General features: G+C 31.5%; 1 protein-coding gene across 1 annotated transcript in view; it reads left to right on the forward strand.

The window, feature by feature from the left end:
- Positions 1–10,500, forward strand: part of LOC117178475 — a 19,409-nt gene extending 8,909 nt beyond the window's left edge. Inside the window, exons 2-6 of the mRNA XM_033369902.1 lie at positions 2,254–2,315; positions 4,012–4,173; positions 4,317–4,415; positions 4,693–4,774; positions 10,272–10,500. Of these exons, the coding sequence (XP_033225793.1) occupies positions 2,254–2,315; positions 4,012–4,173; positions 4,317–4,415; positions 4,693–4,774; positions 10,272–10,500 (634 nt within the window). The remainder of the gene's footprint in view (positions 1–2,253; positions 2,316–4,011; positions 4,174–4,316; positions 4,416–4,692; positions 4,775–10,271) is intronic.
- The last annotated feature ends 2,799 nt before the right edge of the window (positions 10,501–13,299 follow it).

Below are 13,299 nucleotides of genomic sequence, written 5' to 3' on the forward strand. Positions count from 1 at the left end.
GAGAATGTTTTTTTTTACATATTTCTAACATCTTAGGAGATCCTTCTAGAAAGTTACAATTCTTACTTTTTTTTAAGAAAATTTTTAAAGGTTATACTCGTTCAGACCCAACGATTCTAAATTTTTTAATTAAAAATAACTAATTTAATAATTACAAATGTTTCATTCATCAATTTTAATCTCATTTATGAGCCAAAAAAGGTTCGATAATCTCAGCTAAGACAAGGCTCGTCTTAAGTCAAGTAAACGTCGTCTTAGCCAAGACAAGGCTCGACTTAAGACAAGTAAACGCCGTTTTACCTGCCGCGGCCATAAAAGTAAGACGAAGGCCTATGTCTCGACTCAGTTTTGAGACGCTGCCAGGCATCGATGTCTTGGAGACGAACTCAAGACATAACCAAGTCAAACTCAAGTCGAAGCATTTTTACTCGGGACAGTACTCTTTTGCGAGACGATCTAACCAGTCCTTTTAAAAATTTTGAAAACAAAATCAAATTCATCAGTCCGTATTTGAACTATAAAAATTGTTTAAGAATATTTGGTACAAGAGTATAGATTTATTTCATACTTATTACTTTAGCAGGAATTTATCCGGGACTCCAATGGGACTTTTTTTGTTACTCGGACTTGAACTTACTTCAAAAATCTTGTACTCGTACAGAGAGACATATGTGTGCAGTAAGGTCGTCCAAAAACACCACAGTCGTTTTCTGGTATTCTCCCCCCACCCAAATTTTTTATCCTTGAAAAAAATATGTCGAAGTTTGAACCAAAACTTTTAATATGGAACTATAGCCCCGGACTCATAACCTTAACACTGAGTTTTAAATCGGAAAATCCAAGTCTCATCAAAAATTGGAATAAGAACTAATTGCCATCAACTCTTTATAAACTAAATTTTAGTCACTTAATTTAATAAAAATCCAATGCGTTTTAATCTTGACTTCTCGGACCCTTTGTATTGCGCCTAGAAGATGCATAACATAAATTATTTTTATTCGATTAATGACAAGTTTTAAAGTTTTTTTGCAAATTTCATCAAAAGAATTCTTTTTTTAATAAAAATGGCGTATTATATTCCTGTACATCATAAAAAGTTAGTCTTTTCTGGGATTGATTACACAGTAAGTGAATATGGAGAATTTTTTTCAATCATTCTTAAATTCCTTAAACACGTCATTTTTTTAATGCTGTATTGCACGAAATTATGAACAGTTAATATTTTCGGGAATTAATAACACTCTAAATGAATGTTAGGTGTAATCTCGAAATCTGAATCAAATATTATTCTCCATAAAAAATATAAAAGTTTAATAAAAAAATGCGATATTGCAACATTTTCAACTTTATTCAAACGATTAATATTAAATATTGCGAATCTTATAAATAGGCCAAGTCACCTCCATCAAAATAACGTGTTAAATATGTAGTTATAGCTTTAATAAGGAAAAATTATCATTATTTGCACACTCACACTTAATTTATTTCACCTCACTTTATTCACGTGGTTTTTTTACAATTTCACTGTGCCAATCTTTGTTTGACAAAGTTGATCCAATAGTCTTACCTATGGTCTTACACTACGTGTCCGCATAAATTCTATCGTCCTGGTGAAGAAAGTTGCTATCTGCATTTGGGGTGAAACCGAGATATTCAACACTTCAGCATAACGTGTTAGCATATTTACTTTTTCACTAAAAATTAGTTTTAAGCAACAAAATTAACATTTATATTTTAATCGATCCTGCTTAATTTCGATTATTTATATCCAAACCTGTAGATGTGTCCTATATTCATGTGGTAAGGAAAATTCGTTATCTATATACGAGTTTCAAACTTACTTTTTTCAAATTCAAAATTGAAATAATTATCATCACTCATATGTGGCTACAGTTATTAATTAAAATTTTCATATTTAATTCAAATTGTTGACATAATCATTATAATTAATTGTACTTGAAAATATAAAAATGTACATACCTAGATATGCGTTGTTTGGAAAATCAGGTTACGCCAGGTTTTTTCAATAATCAATTCTGATATGCTAAAAAAGGCCTAATTATATCAAAATTCGATTCAAATTTTAAATTATGATAAGAACAGATCATTTATTTTGCTACGTATACAATAATAACATAACAAACTCTTTTTCATGGAAAAGTATATAGCAACTATCCTTAGCCCAATGGCAGAATTCGCACATTTTGGTCAATATTTGTTTGGAATGTCACTAATTTAGTTCTCTGTTTTTAGAAAAATGAAGATTTCTCATTGTAATCTGCTCCTCACTTTTGTGATATATCTTAATTCTCTTCGTAAGTATATAATATAATTATCCCAAATCAATCATATATGTATATGAAATATCTTTTACATCCGATAAAATTTTTTTTAAATATCATAAAGTCAACTTATTATGTTCCCAAAAAGGCCACATTACACACACACGCACGCACTTACCCACACGCCACACGCATGCTCAGGCAATTATCGTTTTATTACTACTATCATTATCCGTAATTTCTTTTATCACAGAAAACGTGCACTTATATATGTTTTATGTAACTACAATAATAAAAATTAAGTCGTTTAAAATAAACCAGACTTCCCTTAAACTATTTGATTTATTAATTTTTCAAGAGTACAGAATAGTTTATTTTAAATAAGGTTGAACCAAAACTTAAAGTTATTTTTTTAGCAGAAGTCATTAATACAGTTTCATTTAAGCTTCTTGACCATGAAAATTATGTTTACGTACAAAAATACTGAAAACAGAATGAATTTTATGTTCGATCTCGCAAAGTAGGGTCCCCCTCGGGAATTGGTTTCGTTACCCTATAAATAGAACATTATAAATTACTTATTGGCAAAATGAATCCTGTTCTCTGTTATGTAGTGCTCATATTTGTTTCCTCCTTGCAATTGCAACTTTTACTATGGGGAAAACCAGCAAGAATTTGACAGAAAATTTTCTGAAGTTATAATATTGATAAATGTTGAGCTAGTGGACAAAGTATTACATAATAAATTAGAGCTGGAGCATTAATTTTAAAGGTAGCAATGCCATTGAATGAATTATATTAGCCATCTATTCGACACTTCATACTTTATGACACGTTGCAATTTTATTTACATGGAACTCATCCAATACAAAGTGAATGATTATATTTCAAGCCATTTGGTTTCGAGATCCTTATTCAAGAATTCTTTAATTTTCCAATGAAATTTTGATTTATTTATTTTTAACCTTTTAAGTTTATGTCAAGTAATTCAAGAAGCTTCCTAATAGACAGCATCTAGTTTTTCGCGTTTTAAACTAATTTAACTCTAAAGGTTTATAATTTAATTAATATTCTTCAGTTTTTAACGTTGACAATGACAGTGATTTTTTACTGGAGATAATTCACATTTTTAGTAGAAAAATCTATCCAATTCAATAAAGTACCAAGAATAAAAAATTTTAGCAAGTTATATAAAACTAATTTATCTATTTTTTAATTAAATTTGTTTGAAAATGAAAAAATAATTTTCTCATGAATTTGTTATTATAAAAATAAAGCACTCTAAAAAATATTTTAATATTCTGAATATCATTTGAGAAGAGTGTCATTTACTGATATCAAGATTTATTATATAAATATAAGTAGATGCAAAAAATAAAACCGTTTATAAAAGAAATATAAAAAATAAGTTAGCACTCGGACAAAATCTTTTTTTGCTTATATAGGAACTTATTAGTATTGAATGACTTTGCGATTACATTTGGAATATCCGAATGAATTTTGAAAAATTTAAATTTTAAAAAAATTGAATTTTACTACTTTGAATGAACTTGCAAAGTTCCTCAAGGGGCTATCTCAAGGCGTAGTTGGTGAATAGTTTTTTAGTTTTCCTAAACAATTTTCCGAATAAGGTTTAGCCCTTTATGGTTCCCTACCATTCACCTTTATTTTCAATCAATAACATCAGGGTTGGTTGAAAAAATTAGTTAATTAAAATTTCTTGTTACAGAATCAAGTAATCAACAACCACGTCATAATCCTCAACAACCAGAGACACCGCGAGAGTCACCCTTAAATAATACGGGTATTATATTGTACATTAATGGAATTGCTTGTGGACTGAGCCGTGGTGGCAAGATGTATCACTTAACAGCAGCTGATGTTCGAACCGGTGATTTAAAAACTAAAATACAATTGAAAAAAATATTAGGGAATTCTAGCATTCTAGATGCATAAGTATAGAAAACCATGTTGTTGCAAAACAATAAGTTTTTTAAATCTTTCAAGTACTTAGTAACTATATTTTTCTTACAGTCCATTTTAATGATGATGATCTGATATACCGTAATGGAATTCCTATTGGAATAGCTCAAGATCAGGTGTTTTATGAAAGACTTTCAAATCGTCATCATAGTACGTTAACAAATAAAATACATTTTAAAACTAATATTAAAAATTCTGCCTAAAACGTTTTGTATTTTCCTAATCATCGAATGTTTCAAGGGAAGATCCAGGGGTGGCCCAAACACAAAAATATTATCTGAACAAGCCTTGGGGTGTTTTATGAAATAGTTGTTAGTTTAAGTAAACTGTCTATATGTACTCAAAATTTCGTATAAATTAGTGGTTTTAAGTTATGACTTTTAAATCTCTAAATTAATTAATGACTATATTTTTCTTACCGGATCAGGTCACACAAGGAGACTCGCACATGAAGATGGTGATTTAGTGTTACGCAGTGGGGCGCCTATTGCAATATACGAGCATGCAAGGTTTCGCGTGTTTCGTCAGCTAGAAAACTAAAATAAATTTAAAATAAATATATTATAGAATTCTAAAAGGGTATCAAGTTTTTTCCTATTTTTAAGACGTATTTAGGGGCTCTGAAAAACTGTCTTCCCGCCAAGTTAAATAAAACATTTCCCGTAATTAAAACCCTGCATTTATATTCAATTTCCCAGAATTATTAAGTTGCCTAAATTATTAAAATACATTTAAAGATTATATTTTGCGTTACTGCACAGAAAAAAGGCCTTTTTTGTTGCACCTGAATTTAAGCCCGTTTTTCATCTAAAAGATGGAATTAAGATAACTTTTTGGATTGAGAGCTGCTCGTTAGCCCAATTTTTGAGGCAAAACAAGACCTCTTTGTCGTTAAACAAGCCTGACAATCTTAATTCAAAAGTTGTATTCTTTGTGGTATAGACTAACGAACTTCGTAGTTTTAAAATATACTTTTTAATACTTATAAATAAATAATAAACGTTTATTTTTCGTTTGCGTAACAAAACGCTAGTGACTTGCAAAGTACCTCATGTATTGAAAGACTTTGTCAGAAGATAATATGTTATTTATTTATATAAATTTTATAAACAAATACAGATTTTCGTCAACTTTCATCTATATAGCAGATTTAGTTTTTCAACCAAACTTAAATCAAGGGCGTATTATTTTTGTTGATTACCTAATTTAGTTTGTCATTATTTGAATTTTCTCGAAAATTACAACATTTAAATTTTACGATTCCCTAAAGGAAATGTTTCTCCCATTCTTCAAACGTTTTTCACAATTTTCCAAAAACTAAGGTTTTCCCATTTAATACCAAGTTCATTTCATAGGCAACGGCCTCAAATTAACTGATTTTCTTCAAACATAAAAGAAATGTTTTTTTCTGGGAACCAAAAATATGAGAAGCGGTTAAAGCGGTGCATCCTTTTTGTACATTTTTGAATGTGGTATTTGCTACGATATTCGCGAATGTTCTACATTATTCTGCAGTTCCGTTATTTACATCATTCTAAAATATTTAAAACTACATATTCTAGAAATTTCTAGGGTTTTCCCGAATGTTTTACAAATTATTATGTTTTTCTCTAGTGTGAATTTAGATCACACCTCTTTCAAAGATTGCCAACTCTTATAAAGAAAATTTGTCATTCATCAATAACAAAACGTAAAATAAAGGGCCTAAATTTGTCCTACTAGAGAAAATAATTTTCGCGTTGTTATTTGCAATTCCCCATGCAAAATTAAACTCTTAGAGAGTGATGGTTTACTGAAAACGTGTGTTACTCCATACCCTTTCATATAGAACAATTTATTTAGTAGAAATAATGGTAACATTGCGCGAGCTCGCAATACGTACCGGGAAACAGACAGGGGTTTCGCACTAATTCAAGTAATGAACGTCGTTAAATTAGTATATTTGAAAAAATAGGTTTCCCACCGGTTTTCCGGGCTTATGAGGACTCCTGGGTATAGTCCGGTATGTTCGTCCCAGTTGGCCAACATGGAAAGGATAATTTATATCAGGGATGCACCAACGAGTAGGAAGGATGTGCCACGAATCTACAACGGAGATAAATTGTTGCCTCTTGTTTCGAAAAGTACTGCTGCACAGAAAATAAAAAAAAAACAGTATCTCTGCCGTCTACTCGCCATGGTAGCAAAATTACTAGACAAAATTTCCGCTGGAACCCTCCTCTAATTTGAAAGTTTATTTCCAAGGTGTAAAAGATACATCCATTGTACGAAAAATTTCGGGGTTTTTTCCAAAAATGTTCGAAAAGATAATAACTCTAATATTTCAAAAATTTTCTCCAACATTTCGTAGGAAAAATGTTTTAAAAAATTTGGTAATTTACTTAAAAGTTTGGGCATTTTTTCTAATAAACTATACGGAAGATTCTATAAGAGTTCGGGAATTTAAATACAGTCAGGAATTTTTTCCTAACAAACTGTAGGTAAAATTCAGAAAAAGTTAGGGAATTTACTTCAAAGTTAGAGAATTTTTCATACGACACAGGAGGGATAATTTCTCAAAAGTTCGAAAATTCCCCTTAACGTTACGGAATTTTTCCTAAAATACTGAATGTAAAATTTCACAAAAATTCTGGAATTCATCAAAAGACTAAAAAAATTAATTTGACATTGGCCACGTATCAGAAAGACAGCTTAACGTACATGCTTAAATATTTACAAAGTTAATTTCCATACCTTTATCAACAACTCTATCGAACGTGGCAAAACTATCTGCCGGCTTCCAAAACTTTTAGGAAAAAATCCCAAAAGTTGTGAATATTTTCCAAAAAATAAAAAGACCAATTTTCAAAACTTGCAGGTATACTCTAAATATAGATATAGTAACAACAATATAAATAGAGGGTTATATAGTATTTTATCAGTTAATTTTGTTAGCCGAACCAAAAGTTTCGGATGAAAAATTTGCTGGTTTTATAAATGAAAGGCGGCAGCACAGAAATAGATAAAGAACATTTCTCCCAAAATGGGTTTATTGAATAAAAAATCTAATAAACGTTGTGTTAAATGGATTTTTCCTAATATTCATTATTAATACAGTAATTTGAAAAATTAAAATTAAAATTTGAGTTAAAATCTTATCATAGGATCTGTGCTTGGTAATATTTTTTTCCTTACCGCGCGAGTTTCAGCATCAATATTTCCATTGAAACTGACAATTTTATATTTTTTATCGCAATCCGCAGCCGAGCCTGTTCCAATTTGTGGTCAGTGGCACTTCGAGATTGACAACTGACACATCTATTTTCTTGAAACTGGATAACTCTCCTGTAAAATTTTGAATTTGTTTGTTATCTGGTTATGTACTTCCACCCTTCAAATGTTATTTATTGAAAAGAAACTGTAAGGTGCTTTTTCAGAGCGTATGGTTGTCAAAAAATGTCAATTTTCATAAATATAACAATAAATGTTAGTTAGTATTAAGACAATGAAAGATACTCTTTCGAAACATATAACATTGTCATAAATAATTTTACATTATCTAACTTCAATAACGCATTTGCCACATTTTTGTTTAATTTATGAGGATCTTGGGGAAAATTAACCTATATTTATGGTAGTTCTTTTGATACTAAAATTTGAAATTTTTGCTTGATTTGCGGAAATATTAAGAAATATTCCGTACAAAAGTATAGGAAAATGTATTGAAAGGATAAGAAAAAATTTCCATTATCATATGGTTTTGTTAATTATCTAGCATTTCCGAATTATTCTCGATTTTACTCGGAAATAGATACGACTCATTCAGAAGTTTCTTTTAAATTAGGAAAAACTACCGATTTTTCCTGATAAAGTATTTTTCCTAATAAAATTTAAGATTACAGTGAACTCTTGATTATTCCAAGGCATGCCTATTCCTATGTTTCCTTATTCCAAGTTGACATGCTAGGTTATTCCAAGTGGCGCAGTTACGTCAGCTCCCACCACGGTCCATATACGATCGCGCCGGCGTCAGTGGCTGACCAATTGAAAAGAAGCCCTCGTTGGCTTGAATTGAGTACTTCAGCATGAGGTCATGGAAATACACACGAATTTTTTAATAAAATATTCTAAACGAAAAAGTAAGTAATAAATGTAAGAATAGTTCTATTTTTCAAGTGTAGAATGTATTTTTTTAATCATGTTCCATTCATTTGTAGATTGACGACCTTTCAGTGTCACGAAATAAAATAAAATTTCCAAAATTTGATGTTAGAGTATCAGATTGAGTTAATCAGAATCAGGTACTCTAACCTCAAATTTCCAATAGCTGATTATATTTTGTGAAACTGAAAGGTCTTCAATCGATAAAAGGATGAAGCAGAGTTGGCCAAATGTATACTACGCTTAAAAAATGTTACTATTCAGACAATCATAACTTACTTTTAAGTTAGTAATATTTTCTCCAAAAAAGTTGATGCATTACCATGTCAAGATGGTCATGATGTACCAACTACGCTGACCTTTCTGACATTTCCGCCTATCCTGTATCATGATCAGGACGTGATGCTATAATAATATTTAAGTCGTTTTTGATTATATTATATTGATTTTTAGTTAGCAAATTGTACTATTTCAAGAACATGTTATATTCTCCTCAATATTTGATTACCCTCCCTGGCGGACCGAAGGAACCGAATGGAGCCTCTGAAAAGTACCTGTAAAGACCTCATTGGGTCCCCATTCGGTTTCTTTTTGAAGAACTAAGAAAAACCGCAAGATCAACTTTTAAATTGTTGGAATTCGGATTCTACGTTCAAATTCCCTACAGAAAGTCACGGAATAATCGCAATAGTTTTTGTTTGCAACGGTAAAAAGTTTTTAAAAAAATAGAAGAAGTATAACGCCTGTTGACTGCTACTTACAGATGATGCGTTTGAAGTGTAGCAGTCAACAGGCGTCATACGTCTTATATTTTTTTAACTTTTTACTGTTGCAGAAAAAACTATTGCGATTATTCCATGACCTTCTATAGGGAATTTTAAGGTAGAATCCGAATTTCAACAATTTAAAAGTTGATTTTGCTGTTTTTTTTCAGTTTTTTAAAAAGGAACCGAATGGGGACTCAATGGGGTCCTTACGGGTACTTTGTAAAGGGTCCATTCGGTTCCTGCGGTTTCCCAGGGCTTTCCATTGCCTGTATAATTACAAGTTTCCTACCTAACCTGCCAATGATATTAATCAAGTCAATTTATCAAGTCATAATATTTATTCTAATTTCGATAATTTATTGTACTTTAATTTTCTTTGAAAGGAATCTGTTATATCATTAGGGATGGTAACCTTACCGACAGCAGAGCAACCCTCCAAACCATAAAGGCAGAAAAACTACACAATATTGATCAAGTTAAGAATCTTCAATGGCAGAAAATGCTTAACGTCTTAATCAGACTAGATGGAAAATTATATTTTCAAATTAACATTATTTACTGAAAAAAAGATCCTACTCCATCTTCACTCCATTGGGAATCGAACCACAAAACTTCTGATTTCCGGTCAGGTGCTTTTCCAATTAAGCTATTAGATGGGTCAGAATAAAAACTCTTAATTCAAGAAAATAACGCTATTTTTTAGCTACGTGTTAATGGTACAAGTAATTATTTTAAGGGAATCTGTTATATCATCAGAGATGGTAACCTTACCGACAGCAGATCAACCCTCCAAACCATGAAGGCAGAAAATCTACACAATATTATTTATTATTTATTTATTAGTTTATTGAAGATGGAGTAGGATCTTTTTTCAGGAAATAATTTTAATTTAATTTTCTTTGTCAAATTATATTCGCAAGAGTTCTATCACATGTGTGATTCAACCTAAAAGTTGAGTTATTAACTATGTATATAAAATTTCGAAGTTGGCAACAAGACAAGTAGGTTTTTTGGAAAAAGTCCTCAATAAAATTATGCCTTCCCAGCAAGAGGAATTTATTTTTCTTACAGATTATTAGAAACGGAAAATTGGTTCTAGTAGAAGCCCCCCGGCTGAAAATTCCTGTACAGGAACCTCGCAGGATTCTGTATATATCCCTGTACACGAACCTGTACAGGTAATCTTGACAGTTCCTGTGCAGGAATTTGGCGAAGGAAACTGTACATATCCTGCAAAGGAACCTACACCGACAAAGAAACCTCTTAATGATCCTGTATGGGTTTTTGTACAGGTTCCTTTGCGAAGAAGATTGAGGCGTACAGCATAGGTTCCCTTACAAAAAAATCCATCAAAGGAATCTTTGGAAGGATCCTTTACAGAACGCCATGGCGAAAACTCATGTCGCTTATAACTATAAAAATGTATTCCTTCTATTCCCTTGAAGATTCAACTCACCATTGAAAGAGCAAATCCACTAGCGTACCCTCGTGGATTAGTTCCTACGCAAGTTCATGAATAGGATCCTGAAAATGCGTTCTTTTACATTAACCCACACCTCAATTGCCTCTGTGAAGGTACCTGTATAGGATCATTTAAAGGTTATCTCGCATGCAGGTTTCTTTATATGCAGCTATGTTCATTTTAGTCTTGAACTTGAATTGTTCTAATTTTAATAAAAAAATTATTTCTAGTGCATAACGAATGAGCTGCTACAAAAATGATACCGCTATTTCTCTGTGCTTTTTCTGAGGTATTTTAAAAAAGGAATTGGATCACATCACTATTTTTCCAAACAAAAAAAAAGCTATTTTCTGTTGAAAAAAAACTATAACGGAAATAAACAAACATGAGCTTTTTTTGTTATAGTCACTGTGCCCCGCACCGGCACCATACCCCATTCCACCTATAATGTCGATACAGCATGGATAGGATACCAGAAGTGGCTTTCGGGCTGGTTAACTCGACATTCTATTGTTTGACTGTAAATACGTCAACTACTGCTGTGCCTTTTAGGTAAAAGTTTCTCAGTAAATTAGTTGCTTTAAAGGCATGAAAACCACAACATAGTCAGCAACTTTCGTATTGCTTGTTTCGCGCTTCATTTCCGCGACATTCTTCAGTAGAGTGGTTAGTGTTTGATGTTTTATCGTATTTTCGACATTTTGATGAATCTTTGAGCAATAAAATTCGTAACATAATATCTGAAAAGGGAATGTGCCGTCAAAAGGGGTATTTCCCAAAAATTTGTGCTAAATTCGAACATTCCTAAATAGATAGTTTAAATTACTTAAGGTGGATGTTTTTAACCAGAATCTAGAACCAGTTAAAACTTGAGCTGATTCTAGATTCTTGGAATAAATTTAGGTTAGGGGGTCTGCTATAGCACAATGCGTGCTTACAGATGCATATAATGTTTCAATATTTGCATATGACTGCACTTTTCACTCACTCAGGACTAAAAAGTAAAACTATTTTTTTATTTATTTATTTCAATTACATTCCCCGTGACCTAATTGTGCCATTTAACAGTGTTACATGATAACAAAACATATAAACGCCTCATGAGAAAAAAGGAAACTAAAACTATGTGTATACAGCTCAAAAGTCGCGGCGATTACATGTATAAAACTCAGGGATTAAGACAACGCGATAATAGCGATAAAAGCGAAAAAACAGACATAAAAAAGAAATGAAATTATACATATGTTATCAAAATAATTTTCTTAATTCAAGGAAAAATACAGTCACTGATTCAATGAGTCATTATTTAACTAATCGTCAGCCGATCAGTAAAATATAACTTAAAATTTACAGTTTTGATGGAACTCAGTCATTTATTCAATCCAGGATGGTAATTCCAGGGTTAATGTGGAATGTGCATATACGAACGAATGAAAAATTAATAAATCATGAAAAAATCTTTATGAAATAGGGGAAACGTGCCTAAGAAAGGCCAACGTCAATATTTTTATATGAGCATATTATATTCATCAAGTACGTTGGTAGACGCATACTTAGTAGCCTTCTAGTTATACATAGTTCAAAAGTGCATTTTTAGTAATGCAAGTACACTGGGATCTGAAAATGTGGTTACCGAGGTTTTGTCCTTCCGAAAATTGTTGTCGTGGCGATTTCAGGCCGAGGTTGTAGCGCGGGGAGTCACGCGCGGATATTGCGTAATATAGGAAATGGTTCACATGGCTCTGACAGTTTACATTTGGATTCCCTTTACTTATGACCACGGCTGCGGCAAGTAATGCCAGAAACAGGTCTTATATTGGGAGCTGAGTGTAACTTAACAAAAACTCAAAGTACAAATTATTCTAGCAATTTAGATTAAGAATTCCTGTCTATATCAGACGTCGTAATTCAATAGTTTTTAGTGATTTTAAACTGTAACTAATGTTCTGTATCATATATATAGCTAGTGTTTTGTACCATATATGTAACTAGTCTTCTAAGCTATTCCTCTGTTACGTGATTTTTTATTAGTTTTTGTGTTTTTTTTAAACTTAGAAGATGCAGCTGATACTTCACTTTACATCAATTATTTTTTGGTCTCAAGTAAATAATATTGATAATTCTATAACTTTTAATCAATCCTTTTTTGACCTTTTTTAGTGCTCGTTCCATAATTGCGCCTGGCATAAATTTCTTATAGAAAGTTGGAAAGTTCTCTTCGAAGCCATCCAATCATTTTTGTTTCTTTCTAAACCTATTCGAGAATTGCATTCAATTCTTTCCGAAAATTTTGGATTAAAAATCAATATAAAATTTTAAGCAAAGACGCTATTAATTTAAGTTTGAATCGATTTATAAGAAAGTTGCACTAAATTTAATGTTTCTGTGAAAATTAGTCGAAATTTCTGATCGAAACGGAAAACTTTGGTATACAAATCTTTCCAAAATTTTTACCAGGGTGGCTTCATTCAACACTTATTTTGCATATATACTGCGTCACCAAGGTACATAACTATTTGGTCAATTTACTGTGAATAAAATTTATCAATATCAAGTTATAAATAAAATCTACCTCTACCATATTACGAGGCTATTACACCCCCGAAAAGTGAGCGTTAGATAACCATTAACCATACCATCCAGGTAGCGGCAGTTTATTAGTTCT

Source organism: Belonocnema kinseyi, chromosome 8 (genome assembly GCF_010883055.1).
Source record: "Belonocnema kinseyi isolate 2016_QV_RU_SX_M_011 chromosome 8, B_treatae_v1, whole genome shotgun sequence".
Lineage (NCBI taxonomy): Eukaryota > Metazoa > Arthropoda > Insecta > Hymenoptera > Cynipidae > Belonocnema > Belonocnema kinseyi.